General features: G+C 40.3%; 3 protein-coding genes across 3 annotated transcripts; all 3 read right to left on the bottom strand.

Moving 5' to 3' along the window:
* LOC311491123 (uncharacterized protein) lies at positions 1 to 2,582 on the bottom strand (the record flags this gene model as incomplete). Its single annotated transcript, XM_084548986.1, has 4 exons — positions 1 to 399; positions 491 to 591; positions 777 to 900; positions 2,079 to 2,582. The coding sequence occupies 4 exons, from the start codon at positions 2,580 to 2,582 to the stop codon at positions 190 to 192; spliced, it is 939 nt and encodes a 312-aa protein (XP_084405112.1). The 3' UTR covers positions 1 to 189.
* A 2,477-nt stretch (positions 2,583 to 5,059) lies between these two features.
* Positions 5,060 to 8,440, bottom strand: LOC311490237 (interferon-induced protein 44-like). The gene is made up of 7 exons (XM_084547638.1): positions 7,870 to 8,440; positions 7,672 to 7,720; positions 7,324 to 7,519; positions 7,088 to 7,240; positions 6,824 to 6,995; positions 6,167 to 6,267; positions 5,060 to 6,074 (listed from the first exon to the last, which is right to left on the bottom strand). Exons 1-7 carry the CDS (start codon positions 8,339 to 8,341, stop codon positions 5,877 to 5,879), a joined length of 1,341 nt encoding a protein of 446 aa, XP_084403764.1. The 5' UTR covers positions 8,342 to 8,440; the 3' UTR covers positions 5,060 to 5,876.
* An 11,792-nt stretch (positions 8,441 to 20,232) lies between these two features.
* Positions 20,233 to 23,120, bottom strand: LOC311491005 (interferon-induced protein 44-like; the record flags this gene model as incomplete). The annotated part of the gene is made up of 7 exons (XM_084548837.1): positions 20,233 to 20,535; positions 20,622 to 20,722; positions 21,566 to 21,737; positions 21,832 to 21,984; positions 22,072 to 22,267; positions 22,423 to 22,471; positions 22,649 to 23,120. The coding sequence occupies 7 exons, from the start codon at positions 23,118 to 23,120 to the stop codon at positions 20,314 to 20,316; spliced, it is 1,365 nt and encodes a 454-aa protein (XP_084404963.1). The 3' UTR covers positions 20,233 to 20,313.
* Between the last annotated feature and the right edge of the window lie 4,880 nt (positions 23,121 to 28,000).

Here is a 28,000-nt window from a genome sequence, read left to right as displayed (position 1 = left end):
TCCAAATAATCTATGCCCGCACTTAGTCACTTCTCTTCTTATAGTTCTCCCCAACAAAAGCCATCCATATATCAACGTCAGGAGAAAATAAATAATGACTTTGTTGCTTTGATTACTTTAAAAAAACAGACACCAACACTCAGATATGATCTGGTTCATAAAGAAAATTTTTCGTTTTTTTTGTGTTTTTTACCGGAGAGAGGCTGAACTACCGAGGGACATATCGCTCAGTCTTTGGCTAAAGTCATCAAAGTAGTCATCAGCGAAGCGAAGCATCTGAATGACGGCGCTGAGGAGCAGGATGTCACAGTTCACGTCCAACTCCAACTCTTCGCTGTAGTTCTTGACTGGAACGACACAGTTCAGTGGAACACGGAGCCGAGCGCTGATCTTCTCCGCCTGGATCACAAAACACACAGAGCAAATGGATTAAGGTAAACACAGTAGATCATGTCTGATTATTGTCTTTGTAAAATCCTGAAATCCTCACCAACTCCTTAATGTATCCGCTCTTATAGATGTTTCTCACATCCTCCTTGACCAGAGGGCAGTCTTCGTCCACTTTAGTGAGCAGGACCAGCTGAGGAATCTCTGGAGACACCCAGACAGAACATTTACAGAATTAGGTCAGTTTTTACAAACTGGGCTGTAAAGTTTTGAGATCTCACTTAACATTTCATATTTTTCTTGCAGCTCAAATTAAATCTTGTACCTTGATGGACATGAAAACATTTCCAACATTAACTTTGAACCTCACCGGACTCAGTTCTACTGACCCATTGACTTGATCTGTCTGCGAATAGCCTCCAGCTTCTTGGCAGGCATGATGGAGATCTTGCAGGCATCACTGACGTAGACTACACAGTGGATCTTGTCCTTGAGCTCTCCTTGAGTCATAATCTAAAATGACCAGTATACTGTGTCCAGTCATATCATATGGCACAATTATCACAATGAAATTATTAAATAGTTATTATTATATATTATTATGTATGTATAAACTATTATAGTTTATGTATATTGTAGAAAAGTAATGAATGTTAATGACATCGTGCAGCATGGTAGCTCAGTCTTACTCAGAGTTCCAGGTTATAGTCCTCCATGGATTCTCAAGTAGTGGGTGTGGAAACATCTGAAGAACAAATATAATTTAATCTAAATGAATAATAATATTACAAAACCTATACAACCTAATTTTTGTGATGGTTTAACATGTAACATGTGTACATATCACCAGCAGAATTTCATGTCATATCTTATCCTCATTATGAGTTCCCAGCTTTAAATTGTGCTCACATCAACATTAAAGCTGTGATATAGACTGAGGTGCTTTAAAACCAAATTAATATAAACGTCCCACATTAACTTTTAGTCAGTGTTGTTAAATTTTATATTAATAAGAATAAGAATAAGAATAAGAAAGCCTTTATTTGTTCCGCAATGGGGAAATTGCAGTTTGCAACAGCATGCAGAAATGACAGAGATAGAACAGATAATAGACATATTGCACAGACTGGTGTTATTACACCATAAGATGTAATAATATTGCACATATTAGGAGTGCTTGCTGTGGAGCCTAACAGCAGCAGGAAGGAAAGACCTTCTGTATCTTCCCTTCACACATGGAGGGTGAAGCAGTCTGCCGCAAAAAAAATAAAAATAAAAAAAATTCTTCACACTATCAACTCTACTCATTCAACAGATAGTTCAAATATTTTCAGGCTGTGTGATGTGAACGCAGCAATAATAACTGTTTGAGTCTTCATGTTTCATATTTACATTTTTATAACGTAACATTTACTATTAATAATTTTAAATATTTTTAAACGTCCCAATTTTCCATATTAGAGATACTGGAGGGAGGATATTCTTTTAAGTTAGGGGAAGAGCCAAAGACAATAATAATGAAATATAAAAGTAATATCTGCTCCTCACTACAATAATCTTTATATACTACTAAAGACAAAGTTAGTTGTTTGTTTCACATGTGCTTCACATAAATCTGAGGAGCTCAAATACTGGGGGACTACAGGTTTTATGGACGTAATGACAATAACAAATGAACTGTGTCAGAGAACAGATCTGCAACAACAAATTACAGTGAACTTACCCTCCACCTGGTAGACTTCACACTCATTCAGGTTCAGGTCATTTCCGTGCATTTCTGCAGCGCTGAAGTCGTAATAATATCCTGGATTGCTATAAACTACAGATTTGTTTCCACTGGCTAGAACCAATGCTTTCCCAAAATAAGGACCAGAGTTATTCATCATTCTCACTGCATATGCAGGTTGAGTGACTGGATATTTGAGGAGTTTTTCTCCTTTGAGTGTGAAAAGAAAGGCCTGGTCATCATGGACGTACTGTCCAGACTGACTAAAAGGCTGTTTGGTGTAGCCTCCAAACACAAAGCCTGAGGCGTTATAGCCCACAGACACAGTGGGAGAGCGGTTGTCACATCTCTGGTGGAAGGCTGTGCTGGTGTATCCATGGACGCTGGCCTTGTACAGCAGCTGTAGTTTGACCCTTCCCAGCTGAGAGCAGATTGTTCTCTGCTGGTTCACTGTTAGCCGAGGGTTCATAGTGGACAGTTGTTCTGTTGAGCATGTGAAAGTAAAAAAAAACACAAAAAACAGCAACACAAATGTATTAAAACCATGTAAGGTCTAACTCAATCATCTAAGCTTCATATGACGTTCACTTCATAAACAAACACTGAGGACATTAAAAAAAGAGTCCTCAAAACCACTGAATATTACACATTTACTATATGCTGTGACAATCTTTTAAGGTAGCGGCCATCATCCAGAGTATAACATGATAGACAATGGATAATAGAACACATATTCAATCTTCAATTTACAACTGCATCTGAAATAGTCAAGGGTCTTTCAAAACTCACTTCCTGATGAGTTTTAGTTTCAGTTTCTATTTCTCAGCAGTGAAGCGCAGTTCATGAGTGGTGAGCCACTGGCTCTTTCACAGTGGGATTTACAAATATGAACCCAGTGGGACTGTCTAAATTCACCGCTCAGTTGGCTGCGTCCACACTAACGGGTTACGTTTCATATCTTATATCAGCATTCTTTGCGCACACATAGATAGATAGATAGATAGATAGATAGATAGATAGATAGTTTATCGAAGGGTCGAAGGGGATGGATGAGAAGGCTTCAAGAGGATGAAACAAATATTTGAATTTGAATGAAAAAGCAGTAATTAAAGCTTTGTATTCTGATGATTTGATCAATTTTTAACCCCGACTGTTCAACAAAAGCTCTTCTGTTATTTTACTACTTCCTGTTTTGTCTGAAAGAAGAATCTTTTAAGCTTAGATGTGCAATAGAACCAGACTGGATGTAAAAGAACAAGCATGAACCCGTGGCTCACTAGCGCCCTCTTCCGTGATGCAGAAGGACTGGCTGCCTCACCTCAGTTTAATGTCAGATCAGCAACATTTTAATATCTTACACACATGCATAAATACATTATATAGACTATGGAAAGTTGGTATTTGTGTGAATTTGCACAATTCGAGGTGAGACTCTACATGTATTAGAACAGGAAATGCGCAAATTCAGCCATTATGACAATAAAAAATGATTGAAACGACTGGAATCATACAGATATTACATTTATAACACATGCCAATGGGCAGAGAATGTAATTTATCTTATTTTATCATTAGTACTTTTCATGATGACAGGTGAGGCAGTCTGCTGTTTCTCAGACAGTGTCAAACTATTTCCCCTTGAAGCTCATTTCTGCCAATGTACTATAAAAATAAATAAATAAATAGAAAACTTCCAGAAGATCCAATAAGTCACCTGAATGTACAGTGGGATGTTGTGAAACAATAGCTTGTTTAAGAAAGTTTCTTCAGGGCGTACAACAGTTCTTTTAGCCTAAAGTTCATTTAGCCGTGTAGTATCACGCCAATGACCATGGCAAATACACTCAGAAAAAAATAAATACATAAAAAACAAATAACGTGACCCAAATACCACCTTCTGCCTTAATTTATGAACTTAATTAACTTAATTTGTGTGTTTTCAGTCTCACCTTACAGCCGGTTGAAGGCGGGTGCGCAGAGATCACAGAAATTATGCTGCAGGCAAATATGCCAATGTGTGCCACTCAGACAATAGTCACCCACCCACCACACACACCCAGGAGTAATTCAAGTGGAAGTCTCCGATGATAATGCCACTTTCAAAATAAAACATCGCCGGTTTTGTTCAACTGTACTTTGTTTAGTCTCTCCCTGTCGCTGGAAATAACTTGAGCTCAGGTAACAGCAGCTTTAAGCCAGATGAAATTTGTGCACACATTATTTTCGGTAAGGTTTGCTCCTAGGAGTGACCCAGGCCATGTTCTGGGGTAGCACTAAGAAAATATGGACAACAATGAGTCAGCATAGCAGTGACAGAAAATTAGAGGTTTAAATGAAATGAGTGTAAACTGCTCCCTGCTTAGCTCAAATAACAGTAACTAAATATGTATTCAGGTAGGAGATGTGCACAAGACTGCACTGTTTATCTCACACTGTGAAGAAATAAGAGAAAAAAGCCATATGAAAGGTGGTGAATAGAATTAATACAATAATTAATAAAGACTCACATTACTGGAGTCTTTTATCAACCTGATACTCACCTGTCTCACCATCTCAGTCAGAATAAACTTCTTCTGTTGTATTTCTGGCAGATTCACTTCCACACTTTGGTAAAACCTCTCTGCTCATGTCCAAAAACTTCAATGATGGGTGATGGGTGCTCATCAACCCATCACGCTCCAGTCCTCGTGAATCAGCACCCCGTGAACGTTATACGTATTGACAAGGCAAATGTAAAGTGTGATCAAAACCAGTGAATGACAGAGCAATAACTTTAGATTTCACGTCAAGCTGAGCCTCACCGAGGATTAAACTACACCAAACATTTCTCCTACATTACTCTGAATCCAACACATTTTAGAATAACATTGTGACTGTTATTACATTACATACCTCTGGTGGATTAAATCAGTGAACTGAGCAAGAGTTAATGAAACAACATCACAATACTACACTTTAATCACACACACACAAAAACTTTGTGAATACTAGTGGCTCAGTTAAACATGCAGCCTTTACATGTTTTCATTCTTACCTTATAGACAGTTGATGGCAGGTGAGCAGAGATCCAAGTAGATATACACATCATTTTCTCTTTTGTTTGTGTAAGGCTTGCTCCTACGAGTCAGATTCAATAAACCAACTGTGAAGTCAATTAGAAAATATTGCAGACAATACGTCAGGAGAGCAGTGACAGAAATTACTGAGTGAAATAAAGTTACAGTAAAGGATATAAAACATGTTTTTAGTCAGGAGATTTTAAAACACTATGGTGTGTCACACAATAAGCAGAAGAAGTAAAGGATGCTGATGACTCTTTATTGAGTGTGAATATTTAGCAGAATGGTTTGAGACTTATAAGATAAATGGGACAAACATGTGCCATCATCATAATCAACAATTAGGAATAAAGAATTATCAAACTCAATCTAGAGCTTAATGCACACTAACAACAACTGACAACTAAAGAAGTCACATTTCCAGTGTCTCATCGCCTCAGTCAGATTGGACGTCTTCTTCTTCTTCTGTTATATTTCTGACAGATTTAACTCTGAGCTTTGACAGAACAACTAAACACACGTTAGAAAAGATATTCTGAGATTTAAACGCATATATCTTACTGGATCATCTTATTTTTTCTACTGGAAAAACTCCCAACACCTACCCTGAGATGTGGACACATTCATAAACAAATATTTGTTTTTTACAGCAGTGAGGCTGAACTAGGTTCATTCAGCCACAAGACATTATGAGGGACATTTCATCAGAAAAGTTTAATTTCAACATTGCTCAGTGGGTCATTGAAGTCATCCAAGAAGTTATCAACGAAGCGAAGCATCTGAATGACGGCGCTGAGGAGGAGGATGTCACAGTTCACGTCTAACTCCAACTCTTCGCTGTAGTTCTTGACTGGAACGACGCAGGACAGTGGAACACCGAGCCGAGCGCTGACCTCCTGCATCTGGATCACAAAACACACAGAGCAAATGGATTAAGGTAAACACAGTAGATCATGTCTGATTATTGTCTGTGCAAAATCCTGAAAACCCTCACCAACTCCTTAATGTATCCACTCTTATAGATGTTTCTCACATCCTCCTTGACCAGAGGGCAAGCATCGTCTACTTTAGTGAGCAGGACCAGCTGAGGAATCCCTGGAGACACCAGGACAGAAAGAACATTTCCAATAATCCCAAACTTTCCAATACTTAATAAATACTTTTGCAGCAATTCAAATTCAATCGTGTCTGTTGCCGGATTTTCAACTGCCTAATATTAAGAAGAAACCCATGTGGTTTTATTTCCCACGCTTACCTATAAAGGTGTGTCACAACCCTCTACCTTTCCATCTCAGTTCTCAACCCCCACCCTCCACATCCCTTGCTCATCCATCCCCTTCAAACGTTTTCATTCATCCCCTTCAACCCTTCTCATCCATCCCCTTTGACCGTTCTTCAACCCTTTCCTTTCAACCCTTTCTGACCCTTCTCATTCATCACGTGCATTAATGAACCTTGACCCATGACCTTATTTGCCAGTTCACTGCTTATAATTACTTCAACCACTTATATTTGGCACTGACCACTGCAAGAATATCATCCACTTGTCAGTTATCACACTGTTATGGGTATTGGTTGATAAGTGCATACACACAGTACAGCATAGTGAATATCCTTATTCATGGATAAGTAGAGACTTAATTCTACTGACCCATTAAGTTGACTTTTCGGCGGATGGCCTGCAGCTTCTCCTCCAGCTGTGCAGGCATGATGGAGATCTTGCAGGCATCAGTGACATAGACTACACAGTGGATCTTGTCCTTGAGCTTTGGAGACTTGTGATAGTCATGAGCCTCCGAATGCAGAGCAGCAGAAGGGTTGAACTGACACACAGTTGAGGAGAAAGGAGGGGACAGTTGGAATTAACTAAAGTTAAATCAACGTGTCAAACATTTTTCTTGATTAAATACTGTACCTGATAACGGTCTGGTAGATGACCTTTAACAATGCTGCTGATGTCGTCTATATCAAGGCCCGCTCCTTTGCTTTCCTCCAGTCCCATGGTATCACATAAGATGATTGGTAGAGGTTTGCCTTCTCGCCCAGCTTTCAGAGAGTAGGTGCGAAACTGACGGATACAAAGTGATGGAGTGACAGATTTTAATGATTTTCATTTTGAAATCACCATAAACAAATAATGATGCCACTAACCTGTGTGGTGAGGCTGGTGGCAGAGCTGCCAGACATGGCCTGGCTGGTGACATGTCCTCTGAATATAGAGTTGACAGAGTTAAAGAAGCTGGACTTTCCAGCTCCAACTGGTCCAACGAGCAAAACTCGAACCTGGGACACAGAGCTGTCCATGGGTTTGTAGGTTTTAATGCTCTCCATCAGCTCTGTCCTCTTCCTGTAGAAATGAGGAGATCATAATCTAATATACACAGTATATCCCGTCATGGGGAACACAAGCTGATCAGACTGTTTATAGATCACTGTCTGTATCTTGTGCTAAAGTAATTCATGTTAACAGGATCATGTAGGATGGTGGCTCAGACTTACTTAGATTCCCAGATTATAGTCCTCCATGGCCGCTCAAGTTCAGTGGTTTCTGTTGGAGTTATTAATATTATACGTCAGTTTAGGATACTAAATTGTTGTACTCCCTGCTGGGGATTAATTATAAATGTATGTTAGAAACACGTGATGAAAAAACACATACTATTACATACAGTTTATGGTCCTTCATAGTGAACTTACCCTCCACCTGGTAGACTTCACACTCAGTCAGGTTGAGGTCATTTCCGTGCATTTCTGCGGCGTTGAAGTTGTAATAAGTTCCTGGATTGCTATAAACTACAGCTTTGTTTCCATGGACTAGAGCCAGTGCTTCTCCAAAATAAGGACCAGAGTTATTCATCATTCTCACTGCATTTCCAGGTTGAGTGACTGGATATTTGAGGAGCATTTCTCCACTGAATGTGAAAAGAAAGGCCTGATCATCATGGACGTACTGTCCAGACTGACTAAAAGGCTGTTGGGTGTAGCCTCCAAACACAAAGCCTGAGGCGTTATAGCCCACAGACACAGTGGGAGAGCGGTTGTCACATCGCTGGTGGAAGGCTGCGCTGGTGTATCCATGGACGCTGGCCTTGTACAGCAGCTGTAGTTTGACCCTTCCCACCTGAGAGCAGATTGTTCTCTGCTGGTTCACTGTTAGCTGAGGGTTCATAGTGAACAGTTGTTCTGTTGAGCGTCTGAAAGTAAAAAAAAAAAAAACAGCAACACAAATGTATTAAAACCACGTAAGGCTAACTCAATCATCTAAGCTTCATATGACATTCACTTTATAAAAAAATACTGAGTATATAAAAAAAGAGTCCTCAAAACCACTGAATATTACACATTAGCTTAAAAAAACACAATAGCATGAAGTCAAACTGAACTTAAATAAGTTAGCACATTGTTGTATTTGAACAGGGTGAATCACAACATTAAAAGATTTCATTTACTATATGCTGTGACATTTTTTTACACTGGTGAAGGGAGGTGCCCACTTGAAACCCCAATGACATGCTGCATACTGGTGTTGGCTAGGCCAGGTATCTGATGTCTTTATGTTGGTTGGTAGCTGGCCAGCTGGCTCCTAGCCTGCTGGTCGGTTTTTCAGTCGGACGGGGCCTCTAAATGTGTTTTGCCTGGGATTGGCACAAGGGATTGTAATATCTACATCTATTAACGAATGTAGGTAGCGGCCATCATCCAGGGTATAACATAATAGATAATAGAACACATATTCAATCTTCAGTTTACAACTACATCTGAAATAGCATAACACTGACCAGATAGATAGATACATAGATAGATAGATAATCTATCTACACCACCGGTCAAAAGCTTTAGAACACCACACCTTTTCCAATTTTTTACTGAAAATTATTCGGTTTAGTGTCTCATTGCACTCTGAAATGAAAGCATAGAACAAATAAGCAATTTGAGTTGAAAAATAAATCATGGAATCTATTTATAGACCAAAATGTATTCTAAACTTTTGACTCATCAAAGTAGCCACCTTTGGCAGATGTAACAACTGAACACACTTGTGGTGTTCTTTCTACAATAGAAATCAAATATTCTTCAGAAAGTTCTTCCCAAGTCTGTTGCAGAAGTTCCCATAAATGTGTGGCACTTGTAGGTTGCTTGGCTTTCACTCTTCTGTCCAGTTCATCCCAAACCAGCTCGATGGGGTTGTCTGGAGACTGTGCTGGCCACTCCATGTTTTCAAGCTTACCATCTTGTTCTTTTTTCCTGAGGTAGTTCTGGCATAGCTTGGACTTGTGTCATTATCAAGCAATTATCATTATCTTGCTGTAGGCGCATACCAGAGGGTATTGCATGGCGCTGCAGAATGCTATGGTAGCCGTTTTGGTTCGGGGTGCCTCTCACTCTGTACGAGTCACCGACCCTGGATCCAGCAAAACAGCCTCAGACCATCACACTTCCTCCTCCATGTTTGACAGTTGATGTCACACACTGTGGAACCATCCTCTCGCCTACTCGACGGCGCACAAAGATCCTGCGTGATGAACCAAAGATTTGAAATTTTGATTTATCCGTCCATAATGCCTTCTTCCAGTCTTCCAATTGTCCAATGGCGGTGTGTCATGGCCCAGGCGAGCCTCTTTGTCTTAGTCTGACATCTTAGCAATGGCTTTCTCGCTGCAACTCGTCCTGTCAAACCTGCAGCTCGAAGTCGTCTCTTCACAGTTGAAACTGAGACTTGCTTGCTACGACCACTATTAAGCTGTGCTTGAAGCTTTTGTCCTGTGAGCCGCCTATCACGCAAGCTGTTAACTCTCAGAAACTTGTCCTCTGATTCAGTTGTGGCTTTGGGTCTGCCAGACCTCTTCCTGTCAGAGTTTCCCCCAGTTTCTGAGTGCACTCTACTTTCTGCAGTACAATACTGTTTACCTGATGCTCATGAGGGTCTGGTACCACAGTGTGTTCCAACACTGCTTTTATGCAGACAGAGGGGGTTGTAAGTAACCAAGAAAAGTTGGAACACCTTTAGGAATTAGTAGCACCAGCTTTCAAGGCTGATTCAACTTTCATTGCTGCAGAACAGCTTTAAATTGTTAACCCACTTCGAGTTCCCTGAAAGAGGCCTTTAATTCTGAAATGTACATTATTTTTCAATTTTGGGCAACCAAACCTTTTTTTTTAACCTCTGGCTGTTCAGTACTTACCTTTGTACCATTTCAAGCTATTAATTGGACTCGCATAACTTGAATTTCAATAAATAACAGGAAAAATTTGAGTATCTCTGGCCTGGAGTGGTGTGTTTCCTGTGGAGCTCTATACTACATCTGTTGTCGTGGTCTCATCAGCCTGCCCAGTCTTCATGGAATCCTGCAGTTATCCACTCCTACCTGAATGAACAATTCTCCAACCTGCCTATGATTCCTCTTACATTTTCAAACTGTCATGTAACATCATCAGTTTGTATCATAAGATTCCACATGTACACTTTAGTCAGATATGTGTATCTATGACAGATGTATGTTTATCTTGCTGTTCTCTTCTCTTCTCTCTTTGCTGTTCTCTTCTCTCTTTCTTCTGTCTGTACCCGGCCGGCCTTAGGCAGATGGGTCCCTCCATATGAGCTGGGTTCTGCTCGAGGTTTCTTCCTGTTAAAAGGGAGTTTTTCCTTGCCACCGTTGCCTTCAGGCTTGCTCTGGGGGTTTCAGGCCGGGTTTTTGTAAAGCGTCTTGAGACGATTTGTATTGTTATTGACGCTATATAAATAAAATTGAATTGAATTGAATTGAAAAATTTCAACTTTTGACTGGTAGTGAACCTAGAAGGGTCGAGGAGGATGAAACAAATATTTGAATTTGAATCAAAAAGCAGTAGTTAAAGCTTTGTATTCTGATAATCTGATCCATTTTTAACACAGTCTGTTCAATAAAAGCTCTTCTATTATTTTACTACTTCCTGTTTTGACTGAAAGAAGAATATCTCAGTCGCCTCACCTCAGTGCAGTTTAATGTCAGATCAGCAACACTTTAATATCTTACACACATGCATAAATATATTATATAGACTATGGAAAGTTGGTATTTGTGTTAGATTGCACAATTTGAGAACAGGAAATGCGCAAATTCAGCCATTATGACAATAAAAAATTATCGAAACGACTGGAATCATACAGAAATTACATTTATGACACATGCCAAGGGACAGAGAATGTAATTTATTTTATTTTATCATTAGTACTTTTCATGATGACAGGTGAGGCAGTCCCCTGTTTCTCAGACAGTGTCAAACTATTTCCCCTTGAAGCTCATTTCTGCCATGCGCTATAAAAATAAATAAATGAATAAATAAAAAACTTCCAGAGGATCCAATAAGTCACCTGAATGTACAGCTTCAAAATAATGATAGATAGTGAAGAAAAGTTGTGAAACAATAAATTGTTTGAAAAAGTTTCTTCAGGGCGTACAGCAGTTCTCTTTCATCTACATACTGAGGAAATGGCTTCTATGCGTCAGAGAAGAGAAAAAAAACGAGGTCTGCCACAGGTTGATTTATGTTAGCAGAGAAATAAGTTTCGATTTCCGAGCAAACTGGCAAAAGAATGAGCCACACCTAAATAAACTGAACCAAATCTGGACCAAGTTTCTCTCACGGCACCTTGATTTTAAGGATGGTTTTCCAAATCTTATTACATAGGCTAAATGAACAAAAGTTAACAGAATTATCACAATACTACACGGCCGATGGCGATGGCAAATACACTCAGAAAAAAATAAATACATAAAAAACAAATAATGTGACCCACATACCACTTTCTGACTTAATTTATGAGCTTAATTAACATAATTTGTGAGTTTTCAGTCTCACCTTACAGCCGGTTGAAGGCGGGTGCGCAGAGATCACAGAAATTATGCTGCAGACAAATGTGCCAATGTGTGCCACTCAGACAATAGTCAGTGCCCAACACACACACCCAGGAGTAATTCAAGTGGAAGTCCCCGATGATAATGCCACTTTCAAAATAAAACATCGCCGGTTTTGACTTAACTGTGCTTTGTTTAGACTCTCCTTGTCGCTGGAAATAACTTGAGCTCAGGCAACAGCAGCTTTAAGCCGGATGAAATTTGTGCACACATTATTTTCGGTAAGGTTTGCTCCTAGGAGTGACCCAGGCCATATTCTGGGTTAGCACTAAGAAAATATGGACAACAATGAGTCAGCACAGCAGTGACAGAAAATTAGAGGTTTAAATGAAATGAGTGTAAACTGCTCCCTGCTTAGCTCAAATAACAGTAACTAAATATGTATTCAGACTGGAGATGTGCACAAGACTGCACTGTTTATCTCACAGTGTGAAAAAATAAGAGAAAAAAGCCATATGAAAGGTGGTGAATAGAATTAATACAATAATTAATAAAGACTCACATTACTGGAGTCTTTTATCAACCTGATACTCACCTGTCTCACCATCTCAGTCAGAATAAACTTCTTCTGTTGTATTTCTGGCAGATTCACTTCCACACTTTGGTAAAACCTCTCTGCTCATGTCCAAAAACTTCAATGATGGGTGATGGGTGCTCATCAACCCATCATGCTCCAGTCCTCGTGAATCAGCACCTCGTGAACGTTATACGTATTGACAAGGCAAATGTAAAGTGTGATCAAAACCAGTGAATGACAGAGCAATAACTTTAGATTTCACGTCAAGCTGAGCCTCACCGAGGATTAAACTACACCAAACATTTCTCCTACATTACTCTGAATCCAACACATTTTAGAATAACATTGTGACTATTATTACATTACATACCTCTGGTGGATTAAATCAGTGAACTGAGCAAGAGTTAATGAAACAACATCACAATACTACACTTTAATCACACACACACAAAAACTTTGTGAATACTAGTGGCTCAGTTAAACATGCAGCCTTTACATGTTTTCATTCTTACCTTATAGACAGTTGATGGCAGGTGAGCAGAGATCCAAGTAGTTATACACATCATTTTCTCTTTTGTTTGTGTAAGGCTTGCTCCTACAAGTCAGCTTCAATAAACCAACTGTGAAGTCAGTTAGAAAATATTGCAGACAATACGTCAGGAGAGCAGTGACAGAAATTACAGAGTGAAATAAAGTTACAGTAAAGGATATAAAACATGTTTTTAGTCAGGAGATTTTAAAACACTATGGTGTGTCACACAATAAGCAGAAGAAGTAAAGGATGCTGATGACTCTTTATTAGCAGAGTGTGAATATTTAGCAGAATGGTTTGAGACTTATAAGATAAATGGGACAAACATGTGTCATCATCATAATCAACAATTAGGAATAAAGAATTATCAAACTCAATCTAGAGCTTAATGCACGCTAACAACAACTGACAACTAAAGAAGTCACATTTCCAGTGTCTCATCGCCTCAGTCAGATTGGACGTCTTCTTCTTCTTCTGTTATATTTCTGACAGATTTAACTCTGAACTTTGACAGAACAACTAAACACACGTTAGAAAAGATATTCTGAGATTTACACGCATTAATAAAGACTCACATTACTGGAGTCTTTTATCAGCCTGATACTCACCTGTCTCACCATCTCAGTCAGAATAAACTTCTTCTGTTGTATTTCTGGCAGATTCACTTCCACACTTTGGTAAAACCTCTCTGCTCATGTCCAAAAACTTCAATGATGGGTGATGGGTGCTCATCAACCCATCATGCTCCAGTCCTCGTGAATCAGCACCCCGTGAACGTTATACGTATTGACAAGGCAAATGTAAAGTGTGATCAAAACCAGTGAATGACAGAGCAATAACTTTAGATTTCACGTCAAGCTGAGCTTCACCGAGGATTAAACTACACCAAACATTTCTCCTACATTACTCTTACACATTTTAGAATGACATTGTGACTATTATTACATTTGTAGGGTAGTCTACACCTTTTAAATGTCTCGTTAGGGCACCACCTCCTGTTATCGTAGGAAGAACACGGTTTAAATCAATTTATCAGTCTCAATTAAATAATTTGCATATCTGAAGGAGTGACTCCTTTACTACAATTTGTACCAGTCATTCTCTGCCGTAAAATAACATCACAAACAACTTCTTAAGTGTGAACAAATATTTATTTAATAAAGTGACAACTATGAATAAATGAGGGACTAATAGAATATAGGAGTGTAATCAAATGAACGAATAAAATAAGGTATGAAATAGTTAATTTCTGGAGCGATGGTGAGAGATGGAGATGTTTAAGTCCTAAACTAAAGGGAATAGATTTGATATCTAATCTAATCAATCTTCTCTAAAAGATGTTAGTAGGGAGTTTCAAAGTAGTGACACCAACTCTTTGTCTTAAGCGGTAGGAACGATTAAGCCTACTTTTGTAGAGTCTTCTCGGCGTCGGTGGTGGCGGAGCGTCGGTGTGACGAGATGGTGACGAAGCGGCACAGCTGATGCAGGTCTCTCTGGGACCGGTAGACGGGACTTGTTGCTTGGTCTGCAACTCCAACACCCAGCTTTGCTTGAGAGCGTTGTAGGTGTTCAGTCAAAGGCAGATGACACTTGGCAATGTCTTTGTGTTTGAAGAAAGAAACTGGATCGTCACGTCTTCTTGATGTCGTTGCTATGGCAACAGCTTCTTGATTTCTTGATCAGAAATCAAGAAGATCAAGATCAGATAGAAGAGATTGTGTCTTTCTCTGATATCCCAGCTGACTACGCTGGCTAACTTATAAATTATGTTGGTTAGTACTTCGGTTCGTAGAGTATAAAATGAATAAAACTAGAAAAATATTTAAGTCACTATAAAAATCGTACGTCGGGAAAAACATCCGACGAGAAACAAACAGAGCTTGAAAAGGACCGTATTGTCAATATTCAAGTTGTTCTTAAAGTTACTAAGTACAAACGTGACTAAGTACGTAAAGAAGAAAACTAAAATAAAAGTAAACGTGAATGGAAAGTGGAAAGTGCAAAAGTCCGGAGAAAGTGCAAAGAAGTCTGAAATAAAAGTCGGAGAAAGAGGAGCGTCTCTCTGGTTTTATGAGTTAATTATTCAGGGCGTGTTTGGATCGGGTTTCCAGAATTCGCGCGGAAAGAGAAGAGAACGCCTTCTTCTTTGTCTCGAGGTGTCTTATTGCCTGATCTTCTTAACCTATTTTATATTACTAAATTTAATCATTCCATCACTCATCATGTTTTTCGTATGTGACAACACTCAACATTACAACATGACAAGAGGACGTATCAGAATGACTACATCAAAGTAACTCAAAAGCATCAATAAATTAATAAACCCAAGTTCTCTTTACAGTGACATTTTGCTAATAATAAAAGGTTGGGGTTTCTAAAATAACGATTTCAGCAGTTATGATTTCAACATAGCTACTATTGGTATAAGAACATATCTAAGGTTCTACATTCTTTTACTTCAACAATTGATTAAAAGAGAGAAAATACTTTTAAAGATAGCCACTTGATGGCAATGTTGATCCATCCTTACTGTGACAAATTATGTGAATTTGGGCTAGCTTTATCGTACAATGATCAAAATTGTCTCATTGTGATCGTAAGCACTTCCTGAACAATAATATATAACTTACCAGGTTATTACATTTTCAATAGTCATATTATCAAACTTAGGCTCTTTTAGAGAAGAGAAATGCAGATCAGGGTCTGGTTCTGAGGAAAGGAAGTTATTTACGACCTTCTTATCTGTGTTCCACTCTCTTGGTCATTCTCGGAGAGGGGGGAGCAAAACCTGTTAAAATGGTATGTTTGCATTTGTCTCTGAAAAGGAAAATTAGTACATCACAAGTTTAAAACATAGATGAACATAACATTAAGGCCTCTTGATTTTGTCCTTATGATAGTAGAAGTCAATTAATTCATTCTTTGTAGTTCCTGACATCGCGTTGATGTTCTTTCGATTCAGGACTAATTAGTCCAGAAACAAGAGTGGGAAATTCCACAAGAAGTGTAAATCTGTCTTTTTGGCTCAGATGACGTCCTCAGCATTAGGGAGGTCCGATAGCGTGGGTCTGTCCAGCATCTGGACATGGCACATTTATGGCTAAGGTGTAAAAGGTTGATCTGTTAGACGAGTTCTTCTGCAAAACAACTTCGTAAATTTAAATTCCAGAGAGGGGGAGAATTGAGAGGACGACTGGTTCCCCTACACATTACATACCTCTGGTGGATTAAATCAGTGAACTGAGCAAGAGTTAATGAAACGACATCACAATACTACACTTTAATCACACACACAAAAAAAACTTTGTGAATACTAGTGGCTCAGTTAAACATGCAGCCTTTACATGTTTTCATTCTTACCTTATAGACAGTTGATGGCAGGTGAGCAGAGATCCAAGTAGTTATACATATCATTCTCTCTTTTGTTTGTGTAAGGCTTGCTCCTACAAGTCAGATTCAATAAACCAACCGGGAAAGGAATTATTATATAAAATATTGCAGGCAATATGTCAGGAGAGCAGTGACAGAAATTACTGAGTGAAATAAAGTTACAGTAAAGGATATAAAACATGTTTTTAGTCAGGAGATTTTAAAACACTATGGTGTGTCACACAATAAGCAGAAGAAGTAAAGGATGCTACTGACTCTTTATTGCAGAGTGTGAATATTTAGTCGAGTTGTTTGAGACTTATAAGATAAATGAGACAAACATGTGTCATCATCATAATCAACAATTAGGAATAAAGACTTATCAAACACAAGCTGGAGCTTAATGCACGCTAACAACAACTGACAACTAAAGAAGTCACATTTCCGGTGTCTCATCACCTCAGTCAGATTAGACGACTTCTTCTTCTTCTCTTATATTTCTGGCAGATTTAACTCTGAATTTAGACAGAACAACTAAACATAGGTTAGATGTTCGTCTTGTGAGCAGGATTAGCTGAAAAACAGCACAAGGTGTTGACCTGGCCTCCAAACTCACTAGATCCCAAACTGATCAAGTATCAGTGGGATGATCCACAGAGGCCCCTCCCTGTCTTGGTGCTGCCGTCGCTTGCGAGTGAGCCAAACAGTTTATTTTAGACTCTAAATCTAAATATCATGTCTCTGCTGGATTAAATCAGTGAGCAGAGTTTAACTAAATGACATGACACTGCATATAAATCACAAACAACAAACTCCCCAAGTATTATTGACAACGTTAATACAATGTCTTTTCTGACTGCAGAGATGAGAGTAGTTATAGTCATGGCAACTGGACAGATGTGTACCAGTCAGTCTCCAGTCAGCACTAATGAAAGTGATGACAACAACATTTGCTTCCCTGGACCGCGAGGGGCGCGAGATGAGATAGACGTATCTGTGTGAGGCTCTGCTCCATCATACAAATTAAACAATTTAAAAACTCTATTTAACGAGAAGAACTTTTATAAGCTTGATACCAACAAGTTGGAGACGCTTAACAAAACGATGGGGAAAACTACCAAAACTAAAGGAACCGTAAAACAACCCATAGATGGCACTAACAGTGAGGCTAACGCTAGCGGCAACCACATGGAAGCTAGCGGTGAAAACACAGACGCTGCGCCACCGAACGAAACACCAACTAACACAGACATAATGTCTGCTATCAACCGGCTGAGCCAGATGGTCGACAAAAAGTTTGACACACTCCAAATATCTCTCGCGAATCTGAAGCAGACAATGGCAGTTATCGAGGAGAGAGTTACTGCAAACGAGAGCAGTCTGAACGAACACGAGTCCCGAAAAGCCTTGGAAGATCGGTGTACAAGTTGGGATGATACAGCCCAATCACTTGACGAGAGACTGGATGACTTGGTCTCACGCTCCAGGAGGCAAAACATTTGCATTATTGGAGTCAAAGAGGGAATGGAAAAGGGTTACCCTACGGACTTTGTTGCCAAAATCATTCCAAAGCTGCTGGGAGAAGAAAACTTTGGTAACAAACCAGTCAAAATTGACCGCGCGCACAGGATCTGAGGCAAGGCAGCTGCAGCTGACGGCCCTCCCCGCCAAGTCATTGCACAGATCCATCATGATCCAGTCAAGGAGCACATCCTGAGGCTTTCTTCTCAAACGTTTCTGATACAATACGAGGGCGCACGCCTATACATCTTCCCGGACCTGGGTCCAGTGGTAATGAAGCAGCGGCAACGATTCGACAGTGTCAGAGCCAGATGCAGATCGGCGAAGCTGAGATGCGGCTCCAGATATCCAGCGACGTTTGTGGTGTCGGTCGGCTCAGACAGAGACTCATTCACCAATCCGAGGGACGCTGAGGTTCCTGGACGACAACAAAGTACCACAGCAGCTAGATACCCCGGTCAAAGGTGTAGAGAACAGATGAATCCCCATACAGGTCATGACTGACTTGAGATATGGCGTTCCGACGCACATGGACAGTTTGTTTATGATTCTCATGGCAAGGAGTGGGGCAGGTACCAGCCCCGGAGGACACTATTACATTGTTCCTAACAGTTCGGTTTTGTTTTTGTTTTTGTCCATGTTCTAATACAGCATCTCAGTATTCCGGTGTTAGATATAAAAGAGTTATGGAAAGAAACAGAACAGGACAGAAAGAAGTGTTCTTTTTTTTGTCCTGTTCAGATACGGGATTATTTACTGCTTTGCTGCAGCTTGCTCACTAGATAAGATGCACCACACTCATATTTCACCTTGAAGATACCAGTTAGGGCCGGTCTCGGCCACACATAGAAGACCACTGATACACGAAAGGCCGCGCTCCTCCTATTGTCCTCGGGTGGAGCCCAGATAGAATAAAACCTGTGAGTACACTTAGTTGGGGGCATCTCTTCTCACATCCTTATGGTGGTTAAGTTGAAGTCTCAGCGCTGACTCTGTACCTATTCTCTGTGTGTCAAATAAATTGTTGATTGAAGAGAAGTTGTCGGGTGATCTTTTCATAGTCGAACTAACCTTTCCAATAGGTATAAAGAACTTGGGCTGAAGGAGAGGAAAATATTCCTCCTTTGACACCGGTGTTACAAAGGCGGAACTTTACAGCACATTTAGGTATAATCTAAGTATACCATATTAATATATATGATCACTATGTCTTCAAATAATGGTGATATTGCAAAAATTGTGAGCTGGAACGTCAAAGGTCTAAATCATCCAGTCAAAAGAGGGAAAATGCTGGCACATTTGAAAAGCTTAAAGGCAGATATCATTTACCTACAGGAGACACACATTAAAAATACAGCCAAACGAAAAGTAAGCATGGGATGGGGAAATTTGCTATTCCAATCAAATTTTGGCCAGAGGAGTAGCCATTATTATTAAGAAAAACGCATCATTCGACCACAGATGCACAACTGGGGTCCCCATGTTAGATTCATAATTGTATCAGGATCACTCAGTGGTATTCCAGTAACCTTGATAAATGTTTATGGTCCAAACTTCGATGATCCATCATTTTTTTCAAGCAGTTGTAAATAGGATTCCAGATGTGGGTGACACAAACATTATAATGGAGGGTGACTTCAACTGTGTAATTGACGCCTCCTTAGACAAACAGTCACAGAAGGCACCAGTAAATAGTAAATCCAGTGAGGTTCTAAAAAACATAATGCACAGCCTAAATCTTAAACAGATGCAATTAGAGATAGACGACAAACCCCAGAAATTACTAACATGACAACTATAAATAAAATCAGAATCGGGAACTATTCTTACAGATCGTAAAGACATTAACACACACTTTAAGAAATTCTATTCAAAATTATACAAGTCTAATGGCAATCACGATACTGACAGAACCAAATCATTTCAGGGATTTGTAAAGCAGAAAAAACAAGGAAGCCTCCAAGAAGAGTTTTTGACAATCCAGATAAAAAGGAACTTGTGTATAGTTTAAATGCAACAGCGCATACAGAGCTACTTGTTCTGGAAAGTCCCAGACATGATAGTAGAAGTTACTAAAGGAATTCACAACTCAAAGATAATTATTCAGATAAAGTAGATATAATAGCTACATAACCTACTCCAAATAATCTATGCCTGCCCTAAGTCACTTCTCTTCTTGTAGTTCTCTCCAGTAAGAAAAGCCGTATGAATATCCACGAAAAAGATAACTATTATGTTGTTGTGATTACTTTAAAACCACAAACACAGACATAGAGATTTGAGTTGGTTCATGAAGAAATTTTTCATTACATAAGTGAACATGACGGGAAATTTTTCATCACATAAGTGAACATGCTCCCTCTTCGACTAAAGTCATCAAAGTAGTTATCAACGAATCGAAGCATCTGAATGATGGCGCTGAGGATCAGGATGTCACAGTTCACGTCCAACTCCAACTCTTCACTGTAGTTCTTGATTGGAATGACACAGGACAGTGAAACACCAAGCCGAGCGCTAACCTGCTCCGCCTGGACCACAAGAGACAAAGTAGTAAATACTTTTCTAACTAAAAACCAGGTCCATTTTTTTCTTCATTAAACCCTGAAATCCTCACCATCTCCTTAATGTAAATGCTCCGATAAATGTTTCTCAGGTCCTGTTTCACCAGAGGGCAGGCTTCATCCACTTTAGTGAGCAGGACCAGCTGAGGAATCCCTGGAAACACCAGAACAGAAAGAACATTTACAGAATAAGGTCAGTTTTTATAAAGTTGGCTGTAAAGTTTTGAGGTCTCACTTAACATTTCATATTTTTCTTGCAACAATTAAATCTTGTATCTTGATGGACATGAATACATTACCAACATTAACCTTGAACCTCATCGGACCCCTTCAGCTCCTCTCATTCATCCCATGCATTAATGAACCTTGACCCATGACCCTATTTGCCAGTTCACTGCTGTAGTGACTTAAAGAAAACCAAATAAACCTAAATAAGACACTGATGTGGTGTGCGGGTGAACCTGTTTTGACAGGTGTTCTGGGATGAACAGTTAACAATGTCCAGTGCATTCTATATATTCAGATTTTGGACTTAATCCATTTATATTCAGTCACAAAAATTAAGTTCTCACCACGCTGAAAATACCACAGCACTATCCCAAATCCACATACCTAAAACGTCAGCCATTCCCACGCGCTCCTGGTTGACACAGTCAAAAAATTTTTGCTTCCCACACCAAACACACACACCGGATTTCCCCCACCTGTAAGTTAACTATATCTGCATCCATATCGGAACAGTGAACAGTGACTTAAATTAACGAGAAATACAAAATATATAATGGCCCCAACAACTGCTTTTACTTTATTCGACCACTTATATTTGGTACTGACCACTGCTTTAATCACATCAAGTCTGAAGACAAAATGTTCACTTGTTGCCCCATATCTCTCACCCACCCAGGTGCCATGGTAGCAAGAATGTCATTGTTAATCACTTAGCCTGTCAGCATAGTGAATATCTTTATTCTTGGATAAGGGACTTAATTCTACTGACCCATTAAGTTGATCTGTCTGCGAATGGCCTGCAGCTTCTCCTGCAGCTGTGCAGGCATGATGGAGATATTGCTGGCGTCAATGACGTAGGCTACACAGTGGATCTTGTCCTTGAGCTCTGGAGACTTGATATAGCCATGGGCCTCCGAATGTAGAGCAGCAGAAGGGTTGAACTGAGTTAAACAATTTAGGAGAAAGGAGGGGACATCTGGAATTAACTAAAGTTAAATCAAAGTGTCAGACAACCTTCTTGATTAAATACTGTACCTGGTAACGGTCTGACAGATGACCTTTAACGATGCTGCTGATGTCGTCTATATTAAGCCCTGCTCCATCACTTTCCTCCAGTCCCATGGTATCACATAAGATGATTGGCAGAGGTTTACCTTCTCGTCCATCTTTCAGAGAGTAGGTGCGAAACTGCCGGATATTGACAGAGTGACAGATTTTAATCATTTTCCTTTTAAAATCTCCATAAATAGAAATCATTACCATGATGGCACTAACCTGTGTGGTGAGGCTGTTGATAGAGCAGCCAGTCATGGCCTGGCTGGTGACATGTCCTCTGAATATAGAGTTAACAGAGTTAAAGAAGCTGGACTTTCCAGCTCCAACTGGTCCAACGAGCAAAACTCGAACCTGGGACACAGAGCTTATAATGGGTTTGTAGGTTTTAATGCTCTCCATCAGCTCTGTCCTCTTCCTGTAGAAATGAGGAGATCATAATCTAATATACACAGTATAGTATCCAGTCATGGAGAACACAAGCTGATCAGACTGTTTATAGATTGCTGTCTATATCTTGTGCTAAAGTAATTAATGTTAACAGGATCATGTAGGATGGTGGCTCAGACTTACTTAGATTCCCAGATTATAGTCCTCCATGGCCGCTCAAGTTCAGTGGTTTCTGTTGGATTTATTAATAGTATAAGTAAGTTTAGGATGCCAAATAGTTGTACTGCCTGCTGGGGATTAATTATAAACATATGTTAGAAACACGTGATGAAAAAACACATACTATTACATACAGTTTATGGAACGACAGATCTGCAACAACAAATGTGGTCCTTCATAGTGAACTTACCCTCCACCTGGTAGACTTCACACTCAGTCATGTTGAGGTCATTACCGTGCATTTCTGCAGCGTTGAAGTTGTAATAATTTCCTGGACTGCTATAAACTACAGCATTGTTTCCATTGGCTAGAGCCAATGCGTTTCCAAAATAAGGACCAGAGTTATTCATCATTCTCACTGCATTTCCAGGTTGAGTGACTGGATATTTGAGGAGCTTTTGTCTTTTAAACGTGAAAAGAAAGGCCTGGTCATCATGGACATACTGTCCAGACTGACTAAAAGGTTGTTGGGTGTAGCCTCCAAACACAAAGCCTGAAGCGTTATAGCCCACAGACACAGTGGGAGAGCGGTTGTCACATCTCTGGTGGAAGGCTGCACTGGTGTATCCGTGGATGCTGGCCTTGTACAGCAGCTGTAGTTTAACCCTTCCCAGATGAGAGCAGATAGTTCTCTGCTGGTTCACTGTTAGCCGAGGGTTCATAGTGGACAGTTGTTCTGTTGAGCGTCTAAAGAATCCTGAACAAATAAATTGGAGTCTAAAAAGCAATAAAAATGCATTAAACAAAACATGGAATAACTGAATTATATTTCATCCACTTTTCATTCAAAGAATTAACACCAACAGAATAAAATGCGTCATTCATTATACTGTGATAAGGGTTAGGGTCTGCAGTGCAGTATATCAAAACTGGTCCAATGAAGGAACAGAGATGAACCAGCGACAGGGTCAAGGGCGGCTAACGCTCATTGATGCACGTGGGGAGTGAAGGTTGGCCCATGTGGTCCGATCCAACAGATGAGCTACTGTAACTCAAATTACTAAAGAAGTTAATCCTGGTTCTGGTTCATGCTGACCCCTGTCCACCGTGGAACTGGAACAGGAGCTGGGGGAGCCCCTTCAGTATGTATTTAACATGTGCCTACACCTTATGAGGGTGGAAGACATCCTGCATCATCCCTGTCCCCAAGAAGTCGCACCCGAGGGAGTTGAATGACTAAAGACCAGTCGCCCCGACATACAGCATCATGAAGACCATGGAGTGGCTGCTGCTCCATCATATCAGGCCCCAGGTACCAGGAGAAGGTGGGGGTGGAGGACGCCATCCTCTACCTGCTCCATCAGACACTCTCACACTTGGACAGGGGGAATGCTGCTGTGGAGATCATGTTTTTTGACTTCTCCGGTGCATTCAACACCATCCAGCCATGTAGTCAGAAACTACACGTCCAAGACTATCATCAGCAGCACTGTAGCACCACAGGGGACTGTGCTCTCTCCTGTCCTATTCAAGCACAGCAGAGAGTCATGTCATATGCAGATTTGTTGTTAGAGTGCACCAGATGTGCTGAGGTTCCTGTGGAAATTGATGAAGGTAGTATGGAAGAAACAGGCTATTCCCAAGGCGTGGCGCAGGGCAGGGGGAATTTTTATACCCAAAGAGAGGGACTCATTGGAAATAAGCCAGTTTAGACCAATTAGTCTACTTAATGTTGAGGGGAAGATTTTCTTCAGTGTTGTGGCACAGAGGTTGTCCAGTTACTTCATGAAAAATAGACTAGTTGATACGTCGGTGCAAAAGGCTGGGATCCCCGGCTTCTCTGGATGCTTAGAGCACACCAGTGTGATTTGGCACCAAATTCAGTTAGCAAAGCAAGAGAAGAGAGACCTGCATGTTGTATTCTTAGACCTGGCTAATGCTTTTGGGTCAGTACCACGTAGTCTGTTATGGGAAGCATTTGACTTCTTTAGAGTTCCAGGTAGTATAAAAAGCTTAGTTAAAGCCTACTTGTTTGTTTGTTTCGTGGTTCAGTCCGCATCAACAGGGCGAACCACGGTAGATATGTTTGTTTGGGTCGTGATTCATAAAAGGACTAGGCTAATAATTGAAATATTAGTTGTTGATAGTCACTGAATGGTGAGAAAAACGGGGTTTTGCAGTAGCAGTGTGGAGGGGGGTGACTCCAGGATGCTGGAATTCACTGTTAAGCCTTCTCGAGGTGTCATGGGCGTAACAGCCCAGTATATACAGCCCTGCCTTTCCCTTTGCTCTCTGTCGCACTGTACTGAAATCCTTCCGCATTGTGAGGAGCTTCTGTCTTTCATGTGTGTTCATGTCTCCTTGTGGTTTTTCTCTTTGTGTTTGGATTTACCTGCCATCTCTGCAGCGCCTTCTGTTATTTTTTTGTTGTTTTCATTAAATAATGATAATAATAATAAATTTTATTTTATAGGTGCCTTTCAAAACACCCAAGGCAGGGTTTAAAATACATAACAGACATCCAAAGCGTTCAAAAACTACAAGTATAAGACACTAATTTTTTTAGTGTCTTATACTTGTAGTTTTTGAACGCTTTGGTATGATACAAAGATAAAAGATTTGGTTAAAAAGGAAAAAAAACAATCTGGAGAGAGTGGCAGTCAGGGAGGGTAGGCTTGCAGGAAAAGGTGGGTTTTAAGATGGGATTTAAAGTGAGTGAGCTGCAATAAAGGAAAGGTAGAGCTGAGTGTCGTCCGCATAGCAATGAAAGCAAATATTGTATTTATGGAATATGTGACCAAGGGGGGAAGGTAGATGATAAAGAGGACTGGACCGAGGACACAACCTTGTGGTACATCGGAGGAGATGGGAGATGGCTGGGATGGAAAAGTTTTTAATTAAATGAATTGAGTTCAGCCAGAGCGCTATGAGTGGAACCAGTCCAGAGGTGTACCAGATAATCCAATGGATGCCAGTCTATGTAGATGGTTGGAGTGGGAAAGCTGCGGTCAGGTCAAGGAGAATGAGAATAGATAAGAATCCAGAGTCTCCTGCCAGAAGGAGGTTGTTGGTTATTTTGAGTAAAGCTGTTTCACTGCTGTGATGGGGACAAAACCGGACTGGAACTGTTCATAAAGGTTATTGTTGGAGAGATGAGAGTGAAGTCAGGATGCAAATATTTTTTTCCAGAATTTTAGAGAGGAATAGGCCGGAGGTTATTGAAATTGCTGGGTTCTGAACCAGGTTTCTTAAGAATTGGAGTTACTGCAGCACATTTGAGAGATGGTGGGACAGAAGCAGAGGTGAGGGAGGAGTGGATGATGTTAAAGTTAAGTTAAATACATTTTGTTTCCAACTCCTGCCTCAGCTCACTGTGTCCTGCACTTGAGTCCTACCCCACTACCTGCAAACCTTGAAACTTATAGAGCTGTTCAGCTTCCATCTTCACCTTGCTCACTCCAGCTGACACTATGTAACTTTTTGCTGCCAGTCTTGGCCAGGACTCCCTGGGAGAAGAGTTACTGTAACTCAATGGGACTTTTCCTGGTTAAATAAAGGTTAAATAAATAAATAAATAAATATTGTCAGCAACGCTCAGAGAATTATTAACAACATCAAACAATGGACACCAGACTGCACTGACTTCAGGGGTGTTCTGAAACCACTAACTGGAGAAGCTTACTGTCTTCTAGCGTCCTGGTGTGAGGATGCTGAGAAACCTTGGACGTTGTCCATGTGGACATTACTTTGACACGTACCACCTACCTAAGCTCTGTTGCACACTCTTTCATGGAAACAGGATTCCTTGATGGCTGTGGCCTCTTTCAGCAGGATAATGCACTGTGGCACAAAGCAATAATGGTTCAGGAATGGTCTGAGGATAACGACACAAGTTTGAGTTGTTGACTTGGCCTCCAAATTTCCCGGATCTCAATCCAATCAAGTGTCTGTGGAATGTGCTACACATCGATGGAGGCCCCCACCTCGCAAATTACAGGACTTAAAGGATCTACTGCTAACATCTTGGTGCCATATACTACAGTGCAACTTCAGGGGCCTAGTGGAGTCCATGCCTCAAAGGGTCAGGGCTGTTTTGGCAGTAAAAGGGGTGCCAACACTATATTAGGTAGGTGGTCATAATGTTATGCCTGATCGATGTATATTACAAGAGATTTCTGTAGAGAGTGAACATCTACTCATTCTTCAATTTACTACTGTATCTAAAATAGTTGTGACTACGTCATCTGAGTCATGGTACATCTAAACAAAACAAGCTGAAACAAGGGCAACTGCTGGCTTACTGGACTTGTAGGGTTTCTTGAAGATGTTTCATCTTGTCCTCTGACAAGGACCTGCTGGCCATCCCCTGGACCAGGTTGCGGACTTTTGGGGACAGAGCTTTCTCTGTCAATGCTCCCACACTCTGGAACACTCTACCACTCCATGTTCGCTCTGCCCCGTCCCTGCCCATGTTCAAAAAGCACCTCAAATCATTTCTTTTCACAAAGTCCTTTGACCCCTAACCCCCCCCCCCCCCCCCCATTGTTAAGCGACCTTGGGTACTATGAAAGGCGCTATATAAGTCCAAGCTATTATTATTATTATTATTATTCTTCATCCAAGGGGCTTCTTCAAGTCGTCTTCTCAAAAACTCCCGGTGAGGAGTTGAAGTTTTATTAGGAACATCTGTCAGTGTTACCCATCAGTAACTTGCATGACTAGGGTCTGTTAACAGATACTTGTGATAAGAGGAAACAGTTTTGATCAAAACAGTAAACATGCGTGTCCAGCTGTTCCTTGTTTCAGCTATTTTTTTTTTTTTTTGGATATAATCTCTCCTCATCTTTTTCTCCATCACAGCTCGTGTCTTTTAGGCTGAGCAACCAGATGGTTCAAGGAGGAAAATCTGATGACATTCAAATACAACTTCTTGATTGATTATGTTGACGAACACATGGATACGTATGTCGTTTATATACAGGCAGATGTTTATGATTATATATACTACGTTAATAAACAGGTGAGTGAATTTTACTGATCTTCCTGATCTGATTCGCTGCAATCGTGTTGGTTTATTTTGGTCATAAGGGGGATTCGTTTGCTTTTGTGTTACTGTAAATCATTGTTGGAATTTTACCACATGCTTTTATGGCCAAAGTGTCTGACAGGCTACATGTCGTCATAGGACTGGACTTTGTTCACTTGAAGCTGCATTTCACTTGTGTTTATTATGACTGCATACTTTGTCATTCAATGAATCCTGTTACCTTTTCACATATGTTTTTGACGTTCACCAAAATACTTCAGTTTTATAACCGTTTCAATTCTTCGTTTTCAGTTTGAACGTCTGCACAACATCACAGTAGGCGAGAAAAATGGTAGCGTGTACACCCCTCTGACTCTGTGATTTGAGTTGGAGAGTAGACTGAAGGAAAATCTGCCAACAAGTGTTCATCAAATGTTGGAACTCAATCAAGACTGTTGAAAAGCTCCATGTGATGACCTCATGAAGCTGGTTAAGAGAGTGAGACGAGTGTGCAATGCTGTTATCAAAGCATACGATACAAATGGTCTTCCATTTATCTGTTACGGAGATTTATCA

The sequence above is a fragment of the Chelon labrosus genome, assembly GCF_963514085.1.
Source record: "Chelon labrosus genome assembly, chromosome: 7".
NCBI lineage: Eukaryota > Metazoa > Chordata > Actinopteri > Mugiliformes > Mugilidae > Chelon > Chelon labrosus.
The sequence above is the reverse complement of the archived record's forward strand: the minus strand, read 5'-3'. Positions and strand labels throughout refer to the sequence as shown.

Bases quoted from the DNA above. Each gene is read 5' to 3' on its own strand.
- LOC311490237 (XM_084547638.1), bottom strand. From the start codon at position 8,341: ATGAACCCTCAGCTAACAGTGAACCAGCAGAGAACAATCTGCTCTCAG. The intron at 7,241-7,323 runs GTTAGTGGCATC...TGTATCCGTCAG, and splicing joins CCACCAGCCTCACCACACAG to TTTCGCACCTACTCTCTGAA. The intron at 6,996-7,087 runs GTACAGTATTTA...ACTGTGTGTCAG, and splicing joins ATCTACCAGACCGTTATCAG to TTCAACCCTTCTGCTGCTCT.